The sequence below is a fragment of the Panthera tigris genome, chromosome C2 (assembly GCF_018350195.1).
Source record: "Panthera tigris isolate Pti1 chromosome C2, P.tigris_Pti1_mat1.1, whole genome shotgun sequence".
NCBI lineage: Eukaryota > Metazoa > Chordata > Mammalia > Carnivora > Felidae > Panthera > Panthera tigris.
In genome coordinates, this window is record NC_056668.1 from 68,527,604 (window position 1) to 68,548,792 (window position 21,189).

Below are 21,189 nucleotides of genomic sequence, written 5' to 3' on the forward strand. Positions count from 1 at the left end.
CTGAGTGGGCAACACCCGGTCACGTGGGCTGGGGAGTGTCCTTCATGTCATAGCCCCGCCTGCAGGGCTCTCCATTTCCAGGCAGAGGGGTTTGGGTGTGGGCACACACAAGGGGCCCCCAGCAAACCACTCACATTTCCAGGACCATGACGATGTTGGCCTTTTCTTCAAAGGCATCCACACACTGGACCAGCTTGGGGTGGTGGAGGCAGTTCATAATGCTGATCTCCTGCCGGATATTCTCTTTCTCTTTTGCTGAATATGCCTTGAAGAATTTCCCTGCCCAGATTTTTCCAGTTTTCTTTTCTACAAGTCGAAAGACCTGTCCAAATTTCCCACTGGAAATGAAAGGAGGAGGAGAGGAAAGGCAAATTTAGTCAAGCTTTCCACTAAATTGGGGCTGACAAATGGTGGCCTGTGGGACAAATCTAGCCCACCTCTTTTTAGAAATAAAATTTTATTGGGATGCTGCCACACCCATTGGGGCGCACACTGTCTACGGCCACTTTTGTGCTTCAATGGCAGAGTGGTAGCTGCAACAGAGAGCATATGGCCCACAAAACCTAAGCTACCCATTATCTGGCCCTTTATAGAAAAGTCTGCCGGTCCCTGCTCTGGATCATGAAGGGTTCCTCTAACACAGACAAACCTCCTCTCCCTCACCTGTCACCCCAGCCTGTGCCTGGCCCCGCATCCCTGCCCAAACACTGCCCAGGTTTGCTGTTCTTTCAGGGCCATCACTTCCTTGGGCTGAGGCTTCCACCCTGGCTGGTGGGCTTCTCTCCCCTTCCCCGAAGACAGACCCATGAAGCTGGGTGGAGAAAGTCCTCCCCAACTACAGAGAACTTCCGAGTGGCTGCTTTCCTTCTGTTCCACTGCTCAGCACTGGTCCCCTGGACATGGCCCAGGAAGGCCCCTGCCGTCCACTGCAGGGGAGGAGAGTGAGGTATTCCTCTGACACAGCTCCTCCCGACAGAGCAGGCTCCTTGTGCAGAACTGTTGAGGCTGGTGTCACTCCTTTCTTCCCCAGGAACTTGCTAGAAATCAAACCTGAGCCCTGTCCCCTTTTCTTCCATCCTGCTCCTATAGGGATAGTTAGCAGGAGACAGTCGGCCCTGGGTGCTGCTGCTGGAGGGGACGGTGTGGCTGTGACGAGGGCTCAGGGTTGGGGTCTCCACACTCCAGCGGAGAGCCAGAGCTAACTAATAGTGTGGGCCAGATTCATAGAGTGAGCAGCTGTGCCTTTCAGCGGTGTGCATTTTATGGATGCATTAAAGCTACGGTTGCTGAACAGTGAGACTGATCAGGCTTGACTGACTCCTGCAGATGACATGAAAGGTAGCCTCGGACAGTCTGACCCAGACCCAGTCACCTTATCAGCCTGGTTGGAGTAATGCACAGGAAAGGCAGGGCTTGCTCAAGCCTCTCATGGAGTTGAGTCGGTTGCACAAGAAGCTCCTAAGAGCGCCCTGGCTGAGGTTGCCCTCTTGGGGTGCTGACCCAGGTCAGCACCTCCTGCTTCTGCAGGGGGCCTCAGCGTGGGAAGCTGGCAGAACCCAGGAAAAGATGGGAAGACAAGGCACGGAATTTAATGATGGGATCTGCGCCACCCCCACTCTGGGGGCCCCAAAGGCACTTCCTGCACCACTTACGAGCCTAGTCTCTCTTCGATGTCGTAGAAGTCAGACACTTTGTGTTCAGTATTGACAATCACCGTCCGGTAGTCGACCTCAGGTTCCTTCTCATCTGCAGGGTGGGGCGGGGTGAGTGTGAGCCATCCAATTCCTCGCTCACCCCCCTCCCCGCCTCGAGTCTACCTGAGGACAGGTGGCCAGCACTCACCATCATCTGACACCTCCACTTCGTCCTTTGGCTCTGGGGGTGGAAGGAGATGGGCAGAGACACAGAGGACACAGTGATTAGTACTGAAGACCCACTGAGAGTGAAACATGCTGGGGCCTCCATCATGCCTCAGCCTTCCCAGGCCCAAGACCACCAAGCCCAGAGCTGTGGGCATGGCTAGGCAGTGGGTCAGTCTGCTCTGCAGCCGGGCCACGGACACATGGACACACCAGCAGGCCCTGGCCTCCTCACCCCACCGAGCAGCTTCCCCCCCAGCTCTTGCTTCCATCCCTTCCTCTGTGACCTCGTGGTCCCCTGGACACAGCCTTCTTCACAGAGCTTCCAGGCTCCAACTTTCAGAACCCACACATGACTGTGACAGCCCCTTTCTGCTCTCGCTTGAAAGTCAGCAACATAAATTGCTCCTAGTGTCAAATCTATTTATCCATTTGATGGTTAATGGTACGTGGGATTCCAGCCCTGGACCAGGTATCTTGCCAGGTATTGTGGGCATACAACCAAAATACACAGAAGGCATGATCTCTCCTTTCTTGGGGCTCATAATTTAGTGGGGGAGGCGAAACCACATATCCTAGAAATATCCGTTGCAAGTGTTCTATAATCAAGCACATGATATTAAAGTACAAATATACATATACATATGTAGGAAGTTGACATGAAATGAGGCAATTATAAAGTCAGAGCAATTATTCTGGGAAGAAGGAGCCCTCGAGTTGGGTCTTAAAGGAAATGCTGGAACACAACAGGGAGGTGGGTGAGGTCACACAGTGAAACCAGCAGGTGTTAAGAGGTAGGGCGAGAAGGGACATAAGCAGCACATACTGGCTGCTCATATGGATGTATCAGACAAGAATGGCAGGGTGGGGGGCGGCGTGAGGGGACAGGCAGGTGCCCACCAAACACATCCACTTCAGAGCTGCAGGCTTTCCTTTGGCATAGGTTTGTCCCTATCAGGCCACTATGGCTTCTTGACCTTGGCCAAGTACCTTTCCCTTTCTGGGCCCCAGTGTCCTCATCTGTAAAAGGAGGGAGTTGTACTTATAGGTGATTTCTAGGGTCCTTGGCTAGCTCTGGATGCCATGTTCTGTGACATGCTTTATGCTCCTCAGTCATGATGTGGGCTGTGGTCCACTGGTAGAGGGAGCCAATGTTGGTTTCCTGAGACAGAACAAAGACCTAAGAAAAGTTGGAGAAGGAGGACAGAGATTTTACCAGTGCAAGTGTGTGTGTGTGTGTGTGTGTGAGAGAGAGAGAGAGAGAGAGAGAGAGAGAGTAAGACTTGGGGGGATAGAGTGTGTGACAGGGGACAGCATGTGGGTGAATCCCCCAGAAGCTGTGATTTGTTTAGGGTCCTTACAATGCTGTTGATGAAGCTTAGCTTTAAACAACTAAACAGAAGTGAGACGGAGAAGAATAGTCTGTCGCAGGAAGGAAAATGCCCCGGAAACATTTAGTAATAAGATAGATGGGAACCCTCAGATCCGTGGTGGGGTTTCACAGATAGTGCCAGGACAGGAGTCTAACTGGCCAAGTCTTCTAACTCGCATATTTGAGAGTGGAGAATGACCATGTCAGTTCATAGATGATCAGAAAACATCTGGGAACAACACCTGGAAGACATGATGGAGTCACATTTCAGAGAGAATGGAATCATTCAGCCTTCTGGGGCGAACAAGCCCCAGGGCATCTAGTGAGAACCCAAGTGTGGGAGCCCCGTCCCTCAACTTACTGCTCTAGCCAACAGAATGTTGTCACGGGTCGGGGGTCTGGATCGGGGTGCGGGGAATGCACTGGCCACAAGCAGGTATTATTCCTCTGCTCTCAGCAGAGCCTGGGGCCATCTGCTCCTGGAAGCAGGGCTTTCGGCACTTAGGAAGTCGCCCTGGGGCTGGAGAGGTATGGAAAGCCACTGAAAGAGCTGCTGTGTGAAGATGGTCAGAAATGGTTAGGCCTCTCTGGTTAGGGAAAAATGTCTGTAGCAGCTATGATTTAAAAAAAATCACAATGGCCAAGGGTAAGATTAAGGTTATAGACTTTTACCAACTAATAAGTACTATAACTGGAGAGAACAATTTAGTGTTATGCCTCACATAGGAGGAAGGCGGTAGGCATATGGAACTCACATCTCGAGATGTACCATAAGGATAATAAATAGGTTTAACAGATGTTTAGGTCAGTTCAACAACGGCACTTCAGACAGGGCTGTAAGGGAAGCAAGGGGTTCAAGTCAATGACGAAGGATGCTGTCACTGGCTGGGCCTTGGAGATAAAATACTAACAATGATAACAACATTTACTGTCAGGGAGGCCCAGCGTACTGGTCCATGGTGCTCCTGTCTGAGAGAGTGGCTTCACCCATTCCCATGCCACTCACCGGGGTGTGCAATGGACAGCAGGACGAGAGAGGAAGGAGAAGGCAGACTTCCCTGGCCTGGCATCTTTTTTTTTTTTTAATTTTTTTTTTTTAACATTTATTTATTTTTGAGACAGAGAGAGACAGAGCATGAACGGGGGAGGGTCAGAGAGAGAGGGAGACACAGAATCTGAAACAGGTTCCAGGCTCTGAGCGGTCAGCACAGAGTCTGACGCGGGGCTCGAACTCACGGACCACGAGATCATGACTTGAGCCAAAGTCGGACACTCAACCAACTGAGCCACCCAGGTGCCCCTGGCCTGGCATCTTTAGGAAGAGCTGTCTGTACTTCCCTAGTGAAGGAGCATCAGCCGTACTGTAAGCCCATAAGGGGCTTTCCAATGGCCTGGCACCAGGGGCATCTTCCAGATGGCCCTGGAGAGGGCATGCAGTTCTACAACTGGCCTCTCCCAGTGTCTCAGACACCAGTTAGAGATTATACAGCTGGCCTTCTTGCTCGCACCACAAACACCACACCTGTCCTTCACCTCTGCCTTATTTTCCCTTGGCAATTAAGATGCAGAATGTTCTCCTGATGCTATGGTTGTGGGGACCTAGGCCATTCTCAGGGAATTCATGCCCTTATTTCCTGGCTCACTGCTACCACACAAATCTTCCTCTGTTTGAAACAGGCCAAGACTCCTGGCTGAGATATTTCCCTTCTTCCTTTTCCTTATCACTCTGCCTCCATTCTGCTTGGAGTGGGAAGCGGCCACAAGGAGAGGGGCAGGATAGGAGGTGGGGAAAGGCCATGGTCCAATTAGCCAAGTTCAGTAATAAAGGTCTGTAGTAACAGCAGAGGTGAGCCACTCGGTTTCCATCTCTCCACCACAGAAGGAGCTGCGGCTGGAGGAACTTCAACAAGACATTTAGAAACTATTCAGAAAGAGCTATGAGATCCAAGAGCTAAGCACAAGAACTGTTTGGAAGATGGTTCTGAGATATTTCTGCAAATAGATGAGTCTCATTTCCCTGGAGTAGTGTCTCAGACAAGACCAGATGAGCACTGGGGACCCTCACGTGGCAGGCCTCTAGGGAGTCCCTTGGACTGAGCTGTCCGTGGCTGAGGGCCGTCACACACCTGGTGAGCACTAGAGGGCACCCCAGCCCCAGAGAGGCGTCTATAGCCCCGGACCGGGTGAGCAGCACTATTTGGCTCATCTCTGGCCCTCAGGGGCTCTACATCTCTAATTGCCCTCAGGCTTGCAAGGAAGCCCCAACTCTGCAAGAAGCCCTTCTCATAGCTGTTTTGCTAACAACTATATATTCTAGAACAAATTAGGATCAGGAGCAAGGACAGAGTGGATTTAAGACTTACAGTATGGATAGATAGGGTAGGGCAGAGATGAAGGCCTGGCTGGGATGGGAGAGAATGTTGTCTTCGGGGCAGTGCTTCTGCTTACCCAGGTTTGGGGAGACAGGGAGGGGAGCTGGCTGGGTTGGGGATTCTAGTCTGAGGGGCGGCTCTGGCATAAGAAGTCCACTGAAGCTGGGTGGGGACACCTGTGCTTTGTCCTGTACCACCTGGAATAGTGCCAGAACACAGGAGGAGTGCAGAGGAGTGCAGAACACCGTGTGAGTGAATGTAGCATGAGGGTCGGGCGCTTAGCAGGGACAGAATGGAGAGGTCAGGATGAAGCAGAAAACCCAGGCTGCTAGGGCAGAGGCAGGAGGAGTACTGGTGGCAGTGGGGAAGGCGAGAGCCCTCATAAGCTGCACTTAGTGAAGGGAGGGTTCAGTAGCCCTGCCGTTATGATGACCACCGTACCCCACAGGCTCCCTAGAGAGAAACTGCCATGACCACCCCTCCCATCCCTCCTCTACACGCACACACATGTGTGCACACACACCACACTTCTCTGAGAGCCATTTCCCTTTTAAGGTGGACAGAGATGACCTACCCAGGTTATAACTAAAAGCATCTGACCAGTGCACAGAGGTCTTCACTCGGAACATCCCTACACCCCACCCTCCCACCGCCTCCACCCTCTGCCCCTCAGGCCTAATGCTTGCCAACTGTTCTGTCCTCCGCCCCCCCCCCCATCACTCCCCCCAGCCATCCAGCTGGCCCTGAGCGGTGGGAGCAGCATCCAGTCTGGAAGCCCTGGGTGGCCTGGACCCCTCCTCTGGCTTGCAGGCTATTTTTGCATTTCCTTTTGTGTGCTCTCAGCCAGGAGGGGCCCTAGGGGGAGAACTGAGGACCACAGTGGGATTTGGCTGGCTGTAGGGGAAGAAGGGAAAGGCCACCTGCCCAGAGCCTGGTGGTCCTCGCCCTTGTCCCCACACACTCTCCCTACAGGCCTGGGAGCTGCTGTCCTGGCCTCCTGGGAGCCACACCTTGCAGCTCCGAGGGCCTCTGTCCTCTGCATGGGCTTCGTCGGGGATTCTACCATTTCTCCTGGTGTCTGCCATAGGGGCCCTGGATACTTTCCTTTCCATCTAGGGAACATCTCACTGCAATGCTGTCTCTTCCCTTGTCACTTTTCAAGAGGTAGGGAGTGTTCTTGAACAAAGCAATATGCTACAAACATAAAACTAAATGCATGTCCTGGCACCCCCACGCTAACCTGCCTGCTCCCCACAAAGAAGGTCAAAGGGCGGCAGATGGCAGTTTTGTTACCCCGTTTCCCTCAGCAGACATTTGTGAGCAGCTAGTGGGCAGGAGCCCCAGGACAGCTGCCCGGAGGCTCAGCAGGGCCATCCTGGGGGCCAGGATCCATGCCCCTGTGGCTCCCATGTCCCAGAGCTCAGGGGTAAAGGCCCCCAAGATAGGGCTGCACTGGCAATCTTGTAAATTTGGAGTGTTTTCCACTGGCATCCTCCAAATTTCTTTCTGGAGCCCTCTTTTAATATGAAAGTAAAATGGGGCACCTGGGTAGCTCAGTTGGTTGAGTGTTCAACTTCAGCTCAGGTCACGATCTCGTGGTTCATGGGTTCGAGCCCCACGTTGGGCTCTGTGCTGACAGCTCAGAGCCTGGAGCCTGTTTCGTGGATTCTGTGTCTCCCTCTCTCTCTGCCCCTTCCCCGCTCGTTCTCTCTCTCTCTCTCTCTCTCTCAAAAAATAAATAAAACATTTAAAAAATAATAATATAAAAGTAGAGTTCATGTCTATTTTATATCTAATATTTTCACTAAAGAGGGGGATCAAACTATAATGACAGTTCCATACTCGTGATGCCTCTGGTTGCGTGGGGACTTCAGACTGGCCCTGTCCAGCTCCCTGTCCTTCACTCTCCCCTCTTCTCTAAGCCTCACACCCTTAAGCTCTCCCTCTCCCAGTGCCCTTTCCCTTGGTGTCCCTCCACCCTCCTCCCCGCCCACCACCTCTTCTCCACCTTAAACTCACGGCACTCTTTTCTTCTTTTCACACTGAACTTCCTGAAATAATATTCCACACTCCTGGCCTCTCTTCTCCCACTTATTCCTTAACCCCAGGGCAACCATTTTCCACCCTGTGGAAACGCTTTGGACTTTCCTCTCAAAGATCGCTGAATATCAAAGGGATAAATCCCTGAGTCCTCATCTCTTTCTGTATTTAGCACTGCTGCTGTTCAGGGAGCCTTCTCTGCAATCTGTGTTTCTTCAACGCGGCTCCAGCTTCTGTTTCTCTCTGCCTCATCCTTGCTTCTGGCCTTGCAGGATTCTTCATCTCGGTATCCACACTGACTTTCTCTACCACTCTCAGTGACTTCATTGAGCCCATGGCTTCAATAATCAATTAAATATATATAGCGAAACCCCCAAATCTGTAGTTCTGGCATAAACCCTTCTCCTGAGCTCTAGATTCAGCCAGTCAGCAGTCTGAAGACGCCTGGATATCCCTCAGACACCTCATCTGCACGGGACTGAGACCAGAACTTGCATCTTCTCCAGGACTCCCGGCTGCCTAACGTCCAAGTCTCTGGGAGGCAGCCTGACCTCCTCCTTCAGTTTAACCAAAGGACTACAGGCTTTAGGTCAGACAGCTTACCATTTACATTACATGCTTTGGGATCTTGGGCAAGTTGCTTCATCCCTGTAAACCTCATTTCTCCTATCTATAAAACGGGGGTAGTAACTATCTACTTCGGTGAGTTAGATGCATAAAATGATGCATATAAAGTGCTCAACACACTGTTAGCATATAGCAAGTGCTTGATATATGTTAGCCACCAAGAACTATGATAATAAATGCCTCTTAAATTTGTATTCAGTTACCCAAGCTAGGAACTGGAAGTCATCCTGAACTCTTCTCATTTTTCCTTCAATTCTACCCAAAAAGTCATTGAGAATAGTCAGTTCTACCTGTTGAGGGTTTAGTTCATGCCCTTACCTATCCCTCACCTGGAATGCACCACAGAAGCCCAACTGGTAGCTCGCTGACTCCAATGTCACCCCCCCAGTTCCACTTGGGTACTTCCCAAACTGTCACACACATCTGAATCCATGGGGGTGGATCATGTTGAAATGAAGGTTCAGAAGGGACCAGAGGAATGGAGGGACGGAGAGTCTGCATTTCCAGCAAATCCCAGGATCCCAAGACTCTGGTCCAGACCACACTTTGAGTAGCAAAACTCTACTCTTTCTCCAATTCTCTTTCTAAAAAAACAGATGTGGGGCGCCTGGGTGGCTCAGTTGGTTAAGTGTCTGACCTTTGACTTTGGCTCAGGTCACAATCTTGCAGTTTGTGAGGTTGAGCCCCACGTTGGGCTCTGCACTGACAGCATGCAGTCTGCTTGGGATTCTCTCTCTCCTCTCTCTCTGCCCCTCCCCTGCGCATGTGTGCTCCCCCTCTCTCAAGATAAACTTAAAAAAATAAATAAATAAATAAAACCAGATGTGATCATATCAATCCCCTGCCTGGAATCTTTGATCAACTTCTCAATTTCACCTGAACTGCCCCTTCAGGGTTGCTTTCTTCTGTTCTGTCTCGCACAGCATATGCCCTGGCCACACACAAGCTCCTCAAAATGCCATGTATTTCCATCACTTTGCACCTTTGGACATGCTGCTTTCTCTGGGAGGAATGCCTCTCCTTATTTCCCTGCCTTTTGGAAGCCCGTTCCTTTTTCCAAGACTCAGCATATGTGTCAACTCTTCTAGGAAGCCTTATTCAACCTGCATGGCAAACTCAATCATGCTTTCTGCTGTGTCTCCTTTGTTTACATCACTATAATCTCATGTATCCCCTCTCATTATAGCTACTGTCTACACAGCTGTGTTCCTAGTTAAGATTTTAAGCCCCTTGTCTAATTTGTCTTTGTGTCCCTAGAACCTGGCACTGAGTAGACAGTGCAAGAGAAGGAGGGAGGCGGGTGCAGGGGGAAGCTGAAACTTCAGGCCCATCTGAACTCCTGCCTTCCAGGTCTTTGCTCCTGATTAACACACTATTACCCCCTGGTGGCAGTGTACCAAAACTGCTGGTTCAATGTGTTTTGAAGGTCAAAGGTACTTCTAAAGGATGGATCAGCATCACAACCCTGGAAATCAAGATCCCCAAAGACTCTGCCAGCCATCATTGATGTCTTTCAGTTCTCAGTACCCCTCTCAGTACAGGTTTCTACAGGCACAAGGTAAGTCACACAAACTTACTTCAAGCCAGTGATAAAGCAGAAGATAGCCTACCCTCTGGTTTCTCTCCCACTGCTGTGAGTTCAGACTCCTGGCTCGGCTCACTGGTTCCGTACACGTTGACTGCACGCACACGGAACTTATACTCTCGGTCTGGCAGCAGGTCCTGGACGTTAAAAGAGGTGCTGCGGCATGTGGCTAGTTCCTTCCACGTTTTGTCCACTGAGTCCCAGATTTCGACGCTGTAGGACTGCACGGCACTGCCCCCATCATATGAGGAGCCATACCAGGACAGGGTCAACGAGGAGCTCCGGATGTCAGAGGCGCACGGTGTGCCGGCCGGGGGGTCTGGCTTATCTGGGGACAGAGAAGCACAACATCACACAAGCCTTCAGGATTACGGGGGGGTGGGGGGGGGTGGAGAAGAATTGCACAGAAAGAACATTCCTGAATTAGCTTTGTCTTGGGGGAGAAGCCCGTAGATCCCCAGCTGCCAGCCCTGGTCCTGGCTTTCCTGACCTCATCTACACAGTCACACCTATGTAAAAACACACCTACATGAAAAGCCACACAAAAACCTACTTGCTGGAAAAATAACCCTCCTTTTTTGGCTAGTTTTCCAGTCTACAAGTCATGATTTCCTGTACTCTGCCTCAGTCATAAACATATTTCTTTGAGTAAACAGATCTAGGAAGCTGCCCAGAAGGCGTGGACTGCTTCCCATCAAAAATATGTTTTGAGAGAGAATTCAGAGTGTGTGTGTGTCTCCGTCAGGCCCTAGGCCAGTGGCCTGCGACATAACTAGGGTCAGTCTCCACTTTCTCTGGGACTTGGGAAACATCTGCCCCCCTGACAGGCAGTATAGCACAGTGAGCTCTGAAGTCAGACGGATCTGCGTTTGACCACAGCCATGTCTACATTCACTACTTGCTCAGTTCTCTGTGCCTCAGTTTCCTTATCTGTAAGCAACGTAGATAATAATAGCACTTGGATCACAAGGTTGTTGTGAGGAGTTCCTGGAAAAGTGGCTGGCTTGAAGAGCCATCACTATCATTATTGTAGGAGTTTATTTCTAATTTTATAATCCATAAAAAGTTACTCGCACCCTACCTCTTGTATCCTCATAGGGCTAGTATAAAATGAGGTAAAGAATTTCAAAACCAAACCGCAGTAGCAAATCACAACCATCCCTGACTGAGGGCTGGGAAAAGAGCAGAGGACACAAGCTAGCAGCAGCCCCTTTGGCTGGCTGCCTTCCCATTCAGACCAGTAATGCTGCCAGCTTCAAGGCAAATCACGGTAGCCAATATTTTGATGGGGTTCTCGAGTTTTGCTGATCTTGTCAGTTGCTCATCTGAACAAAATTCTATTTTCCAGATTTAGTTTTTACAGGTGGTTGATTTAGCTACAGATAGGAGTATTCAGTAACCTCCACCCCCCACCTCGCTCAAGGCAGCTTGAGGTGTAGAGTTCCCCACACTAGCAATTAAAACCATGCTTGTCATGCTATGTGATTTTACAAGCTATGTGAACTCAAGCGGATTCCTTAACTTCCAAGTTTCCAAACTCCTAGTTGGTCTTTTTTATTTGGAAGATGGTGCTAATATGTATCTACCTTTTAGGGGTTTTGTAAACAGCAAGCAAGCAAACCCAGGTAAAGTCCTTGACTCCTACTCTCCCTCCCTGCCTCAGCAAGGCAGGAAGGCCAAAGAGAATTTCTGCAAATGACTCTATGCATACAGCGAAGAAAAAAACCTGTTGACGTGTGTATGTGTGTGTGTGTACATGTACATTCTCACCTCCCCCCCCCCCCAGGCCCCACAGCTTCCATGGCCTGGAAGCCATTCACTGCCTTGCAACCCCAGCCTGGACCTCGCCTGGAAGGACTCGGATTGTGACAGGGCTACTTTCCACCGTTGGCAGTCCCTCTGGAGGCCTCCTGTGATGGAGCCGCTTTCACTGGTTGTTTAAAGTGTTCTCTTAGAAAAACCATTTGTTCTGAAAGATGTATTGGCCTTTTTAGAAATATTTCTGGTGTTGGCTAAGATGTTTATTACTTTAAACTCTTGTAGAGGCAAGTGGTTCAAGTCCTCTCAAGACCCAGTGAAGGAAGTAAAAAAGCCCAAAGAGGGATGAAAGACAGACTCACTGCTTCCCCCAAAGAAACCTGCCTGGAAAACATCTGATTGGACACGTTTCGAGTCATGTAGGTTTATACAACAAATGCAGACACACTCCACTGACTGATTTTTCTCCCTTCTGCTTTGGTTAAGGAAAGAAAATGTTGAGAAATGGGTATTGCAGAAGAGGTACTATTTGTACCCTACCCTGTTCCAGATGTTTCTTGGCTGAAAGGATGAGAAAAATGGACAAATGATATACATTCACCTCCTGCAGCACAAGAGAAGATGTGAAATTGGTGGGGGGAGCTTTAATTCCGAGTGAAACTTCAATGCTTTCAAGGAATCTGATTCCAAATTGAGGGGTTCAGAAAAGACTCACAAGTCTGAAGTGGTCAGAGAATGGAAGCGCCCACCCTCACCCCTGCCCTTAGGGCCATGGGCTGTGTCTGATGCCCTCTGTTCTTTCCAACTGACAGCCTCACACAGAGGCTGGACTAGCCAGGGAGGAAAACGCTTGGGACAAGAGAGACGTCCTCAGAACAGAATGCCTGTGAGCCTCCCTTCCACACTAAGCACACAGACGCACTCGGGTTGGGAGGGGGACCCTGGGCATGGCCTGGTAAAGACAAGGCGGGCTCAGTGTCTAGAACCCTAAGCTCTACGCCGCCTTGGAATTCTCCCATGGCTCCCTGGAGACTTGACTAACAGAATGGGAAATGCTGAGTCTAAGGGAAGAGTCTCAGATGGCACCAGCTTCAGGATTTTCTGTTCAGTCCTGGGAAAATAGAGGATCTCCTCTCCACTACTTCTCAAGGGAGCAGGTGCCCTGGCAGTCTCCGTGCACCTGTGTGTCTGAAGGTGCTCTGTGGCCTAACCCCACCTGGACCTCCCTTCACTGCACCTCAGCAGCTGCCTGCAGCTTATAGACAAAGGCAGGGGATGTGACCCCTCGGAGGCATCGACCTGGATCATCCAGCCCTTGAAGGCCAAGGTACTTTGCTTACCCAGAATACCCAGCTAGCTGGTGGCAGAGCCAAAAGGAGACTCCAAAAAAATCTCCAGACCCTTGTTCCAGGGGCCTGTTATTCTACAGGCCATCAGGCAGCATATGATCAAGAAGCATCTTGCTTAAACCCATGCCAAGCATTACAAAGGGAAATCTCCTGGCTTTAAAAACCTTGCAAGTTCCAAGCTCTGGTAGTTTTGGGGGATTACCGGGTATTTGGAGACTCTCTCTACTTTGTTTTTCTCCTTTAAAGATAGGCGAAGTGATGTTTTTCTCAGGCCGGACAAGTTACAGGAAGGAATGCATCTGGGTAAGGCTCTCTCGGGGGCCCCTCTCTCACCCCCCTGAGGTAGAGCTGGAGGGGCAGATGTCTGCACAGTCCCTCCCAGCTCCACACACTCCGGTGCTGCCTTTTAAAATATAAACCTTTCAATTAGTTAAACATCACTCATTGAAACTACCTGAGGGTAAGGCTACTTTTTATTATCATTTTAAAAATAGGAGTCATGGGGCGCCTGGGTGGCTCAGACGGTTAAGCATCCAACTTCGGCTCAGGTCATGATCTCGTAGTTTGTGAGTTCGAGCCCAGCGTTGAGCTCTGTGCTGACAGCTCAGAGCCTGGAGCCTGCTTCGGATTCTGTGTCTCCCTCTCTCTCTGTCTCTTCCCCCCCCCCCCGCCCACTCTCTCAAAAATAAATAAACATTGAAAAAAAAATTTTTTTTTTTTAATTTTTTTTTTTCAACGTTTTTTATTTATTTTTGGGACAGAGAGAGACAGAGCATGAACGGGGGAGGGGCAGAGAGAGAGGGAGACACAGAATCGGAAACAGGCTCCAGGCTCCGAGCCATCAGGCCAGAGCCTGACGCGGGGCTCAAACTCACGGACCGCGAGATCGTGACCTGGCTGAAGTCGGACGCTTAACCGACTGTGCCACCCAGGCGCCCCGAAAAAAAATTTTTTTAAAAAAGGAGTCATAGACTATATGAAAAGAAAATGACATTTTAAGGGACCTGCAGAAGTTTACTGCTAACAAGTAGCAGTTGTGTTCAATAGGCCTGATTTAGCTGGCCTGCAAATGGATGCCTCCAAAGTGCTTGAAACTGCGCTGAGTAGGCTGAATGATTCCTGTTTCATCTCATTTATATTTGACATCTACTTAATAAGCCCTGATCAGATAATACACAGATGTCCCTAGAGACACGCAGGTAAATCTGGGCCTAATCCAGGTTTACTTTGACTAATTCTAAATCCATGAGCTCTGAATGAATGCTGCTTTGCTGGATCCATCAATGCGAGTGCTCCTTTTATTGGGCAATTCTATTCTTAGCTCTGAGAGGGGGAGGCAGACAGAAAGCCCGTTCCCCTCCATTCCATTCCCCTCCCAGGACGGCATTTAACTTGCTGCTCCTGCCAGCTGGCGGGCAGCCACGCCAACGGCCCTGTCAGCACTGGCCGGCCCGGGAGAATGAGAAACGAAACCATAAAAGGCCAGAACTGCAGCTGCGTGGTGGTGCTGGGGGGAAGGGAGCGTGTGGCACTGCAGAGCCAGCCAGAGTGGGGGCAGGGGCACTGGTCACGGAAAAGCAGTTCAAAGGAGCTGACCCCCAGGTTCCCCAGATAAGAGGAAAACTGGAAACCAATGCTTGCTGACAGCTGGGGCGTGGGGCCAAATCAATACTGCGGGTACAGGTCTAAAAGGATAAGCAAACTGGGTCATTAGCATCAGTCCCCCAAGCCCCCAAAGGTTCTTGACTCCTGGGGGAAAATTCCTGAAACAAATATCTGGTGTCACTGAAGAGAAAGAGTGAGAAAAAGGTGTGTCCTGTCATTTATGGCTAAGAAACCTGTTCCCTGTCCCTTTAGTACACTTGGCCTTCCCAGATTTAAAACTCCTGGTCTAGGTGCACCCGGGTGGCTCTGTCAGTGGAGTAACAGTTAGGTCACGCTCTCATGGTTTGTGGGTTCAAGCCCCACATCAGGGATGCTAGGGATCCTCTGCCCAACCCCCACGAACCTCCCCTACTCACGCTCTCTCTCAACAACAAATGAACATTAAAAAAAAAAAAAATCCTGATCTAAAGAAGCAAAAAAAAAAAAAAAAAAAAAAAAAGAAAGAAAGAAAGAAAGAGAAAAAGAGGATCAGATCAGAAACTGTCAGGCCAAAGTCCTTCACACGCATGGTATCTGAAAGCCCACAAACGCACAGGGACACAGCCTGCTACCCACCTGCCCACTCCTTCATTTGCTGTTGCTTCATTGTCCTGAGCACCTGCCATGTCAGGGGTCAAGTTGCTGAGCACAACCCACAATGTAAGACCAGTTAGGAAGGTATTTTGATATTTCAGGAAGTTCACCAGGACATGAAAAACAGTGATTGGGATGGAAAGGAAAAAGTGAACTTGAAAATCAGTCTGGAGACAGACTCAACTCCATACTGGGATGCAGAAGGCGAGAAAAATGAGTGGATTTAGGATTGGGAAGTCAGTGACCTCAGAAGGGTGGTCCCAGAAGATTAATGGGGGTGAAGGGAGGCTGCAGGGAGGCGAAGAAGCAGAATCAGAGCAGAGACTGGCCCCTTTCAGAGGGCGAGGCTGTAACCAGAGCAAGAGAGAGATGGTAGGGTGGCCAGAGCGAGCCAGGATATTGCAGTGTTTGGCTGGGATGAGAGAGCCCTGGCAACATTTACAGAAGTAGAGGAGAAGGTGAAGACAAGAAAGAAGGGGGCACAGATATGGAGACACCCGTAGGCGTGGGGCACGAAGTAATATAAGATCATGCCTGATGCCTCCTGTTTCTCAGAGCAGCTGGAGGTGGGGCCCCACAGGGTGACAAGCTATCACAGAGAGTGGGGGAGGACACTGAGCCTACTGACGCCTCCACCTGGACCCCAGCCGAGTCCAGCACTGAGTCTGCGGGTTGTGATCTTCCCGAAGTGCCCCCAAATCAGGTGCAGGAGCAGTACAGTGGAAGGCAACAGTGATTGAGGCTGAGGATCTGCAAGGAGACTGAGTAGCTGGGGAGCAGGAAGGCAGTGGACCAGAGGAGAGGGAGCAAGGGTGCTAGAGGTGGGTCTGGAGCAGAGTGGCTCAAGGTTTGCAAAGGCTAGAGAGGGAGAAGCCAGGAGGAGATTCGTGGCAACAGGAAAATGCTGCAGCGTGTGTGTGTGGGTCTGGGCTTCCCCAGGAGTAGGAAGCACAGCAAGTGTGTGAGAGCAGGAACAGGGAACGTGGGAGCATGGGAGGCTGTGGGCAGGGTGCCGAAGGAGCAGGTCCTGGGGAGGTGAGGCCCTGAGGCCCACCATCCTGCTGGGGGCCTCTGTCTTTCCTGTCCTCTGACCTCCAGGCCACCCTGTCCCCAGACTCACCCACAACAGTGAGGTTGACCTGGGCCTGTCTGCTGCCCAGCTTGTTCTCCACCAGCAGAGTGTAGCAGCCACAGTGTTCCTGGCGTGCAGCCAGGATGGTGAGCCTGCTGCCATTCTCGCTGTTCTCCACCTTGATGTGCTCGCTCTCCTGGATCTGGGGGCAGAGAGTGGGGCAGGCGCTAGAGACTTGGGCCAAGAAAGGAAGAGGGCTCTGACCTCCACTCCCTACCACTAGAGAATGTCACTGGACAAGCAGTATGGGGCTCTGTCTCATCTGAACTCTCGGCTTCCCCTTAAGGCCCCTCCTCTCCTGCATCCAAAGCCAAGTGTCCCTGAGGTGGTTCAGATCTGGGGTGAGCAGGGAGGGTGCCGAGCAGGGTCTGGCAGACCAACCATGTCTGCGCTTCCTGCTCCAGACCAGAGTTAAGGAGTGTCCTGTATCACCACGGCTTTGGGAGGGATGGCAGGAAAACACATCTGAGCAAAGTTACCTACAAAGACCACCTTTGTGGTCTGACAGAAGGTTCTGACCTCTTCTGTCCTGTCTAATACTGTAGCCACTAGCCACATGTGGATACTTAAATTTTAATTAAGTGGAAACAGCCCAAATGTCCATCAAATGATGAACAGATAAACAAAATGTGGCATATCCAGACAATAGAATATTATTCAGCCATAAAAAGAATGAAGTACTGATTTATACTTTAATGTGGATAAGCCCAGAAAACATTATGCTAAGTAAAAAAAAAAAGCCAGATACAAAAGAATATATACTGTATGATCCCACTGATATGAAATGCCCAGAAAAGGCAAATCCATAGAGACAGAAAGTAAGTTAGTGGTCGCCAGGACCTAGGGGAAAGGGAGGAATGACTGCTAATGGGTCCAGGGTTTCTTTTGAGGGTGATGGAAATGTTCCAGAATTAGATCATTGTTATGGTTGCACAACTTGTGAATATACTGAAAACCACTGAACTGGACACTTCAAAAGGGCGAATTTTATGCCGTATGAATTTTATGGCTATTGTTATAAAGAAAGCTGTTATCATAATTTTTAATTAATTACAATTTAAAATTCAGTTCCTCAGTTGTACTAGTCACACTTCAAGTGCTCAACAGCCACATATAGTGGTGGCTACCATATTGGACAATGGAAATAGAACATATCCATCACTATAGAAAGTTCTTTTGGACAGAATGGGGACCTGGCCAAATGTCTCTGAAAAGGGAGGGATTCCATCTTACTTCAGATGACGCTAGCCCAGATATAGCAGAGAGCCAGCATCCTTTGGGATGATGCTTCATCTTTTCACACCAACCCTCCATTCCTTCCTGGTTAACTAGCCTCCCACCTCTGGGCCTTAGGACAGTCTGAGTGGTTTGGAAATAGAGCACCAGAGAACTCAAAAGAAACCTTCACATCTTCTCCAAATTTCCCGATTCAGTGCCAGCCACGTTTTGGGGCCTCTGCTGATGATATACATGGGCACACACTACCAACACGGGCTCAGTGGAACAGGTGGGTTCCCCATCTCCCTATAAAAGCTGGTTGTTCAGAAATTCAAACATTTTTTTCATAGGACCATTCTTTTAAATGGTATATTTCTGGACCAGTAAGCCAAAGTTCTATTTAATGTACAATTTATCTATCCAAATACTCAGATTCACTTTTATTTATTCAGCACATGGTAAGTTTAAGCTGTTGCCACTGATAGGGTTCAGTGGGCTGGCACAGAATCACAGAAATCTACAGAGTCTGAGAGGTCCTTTTGGTCACTGGTTCAATTTTCCTGACTCTGAGTAGAATTCTGGACTAAAATATCAAAATCAGATGGGGGGCATGGGTGGTTTCTATTTTTTCCTTCATACTTTTCTCTATACACAAACTATCAGTAAAGCAAGTATTAATGGCAGACTCATAAGAAATGATCATTAAGAACTCAGATTGGTGGGTGGTGACAGGTGGGGGAGGGGACCCTCCCATTTCTAAGGCCCTAACCGATCAAGAGCCATGCGGCCTCTGTTAGACGGCATTTTTCATCCCTTCCCACCCAGGGGTTGGGAGGGCTGTTCCCCTCCATCACTGACCTGCTTTCGGAACTTCATCCAAGTACAGGTGATGGGCTGGGTGCCTGCCACTTTACCAAACAGCTCCACAGACTCTCCCGCGCGCACCTTTTGGTCTTCGGGAAACTGGATGATCTGAGGGGGCATGGCTGGGAGGGGACAAGTGACAAAGTGAGCAATGAAGAGGGAGCTTCAGACAGACTGACCTCACTCAGTGCTGCTGTCCACGCTGGTCTGTTCCTCTCATCTTCCAGAGCCTTCAGGGCAACACTGAGGACAGTGGCCGCTGCTCCAGAATGTCTGCGCTGATGGACCCTGCTAGCTCTCTTCATTTCTTCATTTTGATTCTTCAGAAGTGGCCCACACAATTTACATGGCATAATTCTCCATCTGTCAATTGCTCTGGAATTTGCATCTTACCCTAAATGTTTGAATCTACCTCCTAACTCCTTTATTAATTAAGCAGCACCTTGCTTTCTAATCATCAGGTTACCCTGGCTGACAGGTTCAATATGGTTCATGTCCTCAAATATCTTTCACTGGGAAACAGACAAGGGCTCTATGTGACAAGGACAGACAGAACAGAGTATTAAGATAGCGTAAAGTGGATCACCGCCTTAAGGGCAGTGTGGGGGGCAGAGAGCGAGGCAGAATTTCACAGAAGGGATGGGAAAGTCTCTAGTACTGCATGATGCCACATGATGTCCCTACAGTGAGGGACACTATAAGGGGAGTAGGAAAAAAGACAAGTAGTGGAAAAGGGTAGGGGACGAGGCTGTGCAGAGGCTCTTGGGGAAAATTTGGCCTGAATAATACAGAGCTTGAATCAAGGAGGGCCGTGGTCTTTTGGGATCTCATACCAGTGGTCAATCTAGCAGGACAAAAGAAAAACCCCTCATGGCAGAGGACTCTTGCCCCCAAATGCTGCTGGTGACCAATTACCTGCCTTCGGAGGTGTCTTGGGGGCAGGTTTCTTTTTCACAGTTGCATCACCTGAAACAAAGAAGTTCACAGGTTATTTTGTTAATCCTGGCTTTTCACAAAGCTCCTAAATCCTAGGAGCCTTGCCCACTGGTCCTCTGCCAGACAGAGCTCTCACCTGAGTGTGGTTTTCAGGATATCTTGCACTCCTACACAGATGACCTTGTGACTGAATGAATATCAGTTCTCAGGGGGCCTCTGGAGGGTCTCTGGAGCCTCCATTGAGATAAAAACTAAAAAACGCTTGATTCTCCATTGTCCATTTCAACAATGATAATCCCACACTCACTAACTATTCTCTTACCCTAATGTCAGGAAACTCAGAAAGGAAATTATGTCAGACAAACCACCTAAAATCAGCCTTTGGTGTGGATCCAAGGGTCTCAGGCTTCCTTTGGATCACAGACTTGGACTAGTGGCTTTCATTTTTTTTTTTTTAATGTTTGTTGAATGGATCCATGAATGAATGAACAAATGAATGGACCAACCAACAGTCTCTTCCATTCCTACCCTATTCCTTCCACTTTCTCCAAATAATTCAAAAAAGGAAAATGACGCAAACAGACCAATTTCACAGCAAAAACTTACTCATTTGGCTAAATAACAATATGATGAATATGCAAAAATACCCTCAGCTATCTTCATGGCTTATTTTCATCTTTTTTGAAGTCTTTAATCAAAACCTATCTATCCAGGTGGAATGAAAATCTATGCACACACAAATATCTGCATGTGAATGTTTACAGTGGCTTTATTTGTAATTGCCAAAAGCTAGAATTTATCCACTTGCTCCTCAACTGTAGAACGGATGAACTTTGGTATATTCATACAATGAAATGCTACTTATCAATAAAAAAGGAACAAACAACTGATACACAGATGAGTCTCAATGATTCGTCTTTCTCTTTCACTAAGAGAAGCCAGACTCAAAAGGCTACGAATATATAATTCTATTTATATGCCTTGTTCTAGACAAGGCAAAACTATAGAGACAGAGAACAGATCAGTAGTGGTGGGTGGGGGCAGGGGTTGACCATTAAGGGGCACAAAGACATGTTATAAGGTGGTGGAACCATATCCTGATTATGGCAATAGTTATATGACTATGTGCGTTTGTTAAGATTCACAGAACTGTGCACTAGAAAGGGTGAATTTTACTGTATAGAAATTGTACCTTAATACAAAAATGGGAGTCACTTAACCAATGAGATCTTCCCTAACCACTCTATACCAAATACCAACCCCCTGTCCTCAGCACTCATCACCATTACCCCACTTTATTATCCCCCCCCCCGCCAACCCATGGCACTGAACAACCATAAAACAAACCATTTACTTGTTTATTTATTGTCTCCCTTCCTCTATCCATTAAGTATAAGGATTGTGAAGGCAGGGATTTTTTCTTTTTTGTTCACTGCTGTATACCCAATGTGCCTGGAACAAAGTAGGCACTTGGTAACTATTTATTGAGTGAATGAGTGGAGGTAATGTTAGTAATGTTAGCAATCACTCCTCCACAAAGCTTCACCTTTGCAAGGTTACAGAGAAGAAGCAATATGTCCTGGCTTGGGCACTGCTGTCTGCCCATAGGCAAATTATATAATGGTGTGGATTATCAGCTGTGCCTCTGTAAAATGGGGAGAGGGCTGCTACCTGAGAAGCTGAGAACTGCACAAGGACTGTGTAAGCAGGTGATCTCAGATCACAGAGCTGATGGCTACTCGTTATGAGGTTAAGCCCAGGGTGAGGCCTGCTTCCACCAAATTCACCCTGGCTTGTCACCATTATTGATTCATCTGTCCATCTCAAGAAACTTATTGA

The 21,189-nt window shown here is 49.0% G+C and overlaps 1 protein-coding gene across 7 annotated transcripts in view; it reads right to left on the reverse strand.

Annotated features, from left to right (window-relative positions):
* MYLK (myosin light chain kinase) overlaps nucleotides 1-21,189 on the reverse strand; it is a 294,654-nt gene that overhangs the window by 32,377 nt on the left and 241,088 nt on the right. For all 7 annotated transcript variants that reach the window (XM_042956721.1, XM_042956720.1, XM_007098298.3 and 4 more), the window contains 7 exons: nucleotides 19,330-19,380; nucleotides 18,409-18,536; nucleotides 16,321-16,474; nucleotides 9,881-10,183; nucleotides 1,843-1,875; nucleotides 1,653-1,746; nucleotides 135-338 (listed from right to left, as the gene is read on the reverse strand). In XM_042956721.1, the coding sequence (XP_042812655.1) occupies nucleotides 135-338; nucleotides 1,653-1,746; nucleotides 1,843-1,875; nucleotides 9,881-10,183; nucleotides 16,321-16,474; nucleotides 18,409-18,536; nucleotides 19,330-19,380 (967 nt within the window). The remainder of the gene's footprint in view (nucleotides 1-134; nucleotides 339-1,652; nucleotides 1,747-1,842; nucleotides 1,876-9,880; nucleotides 10,184-16,320; nucleotides 16,475-18,408; nucleotides 18,537-19,329; nucleotides 19,381-21,189) is intronic.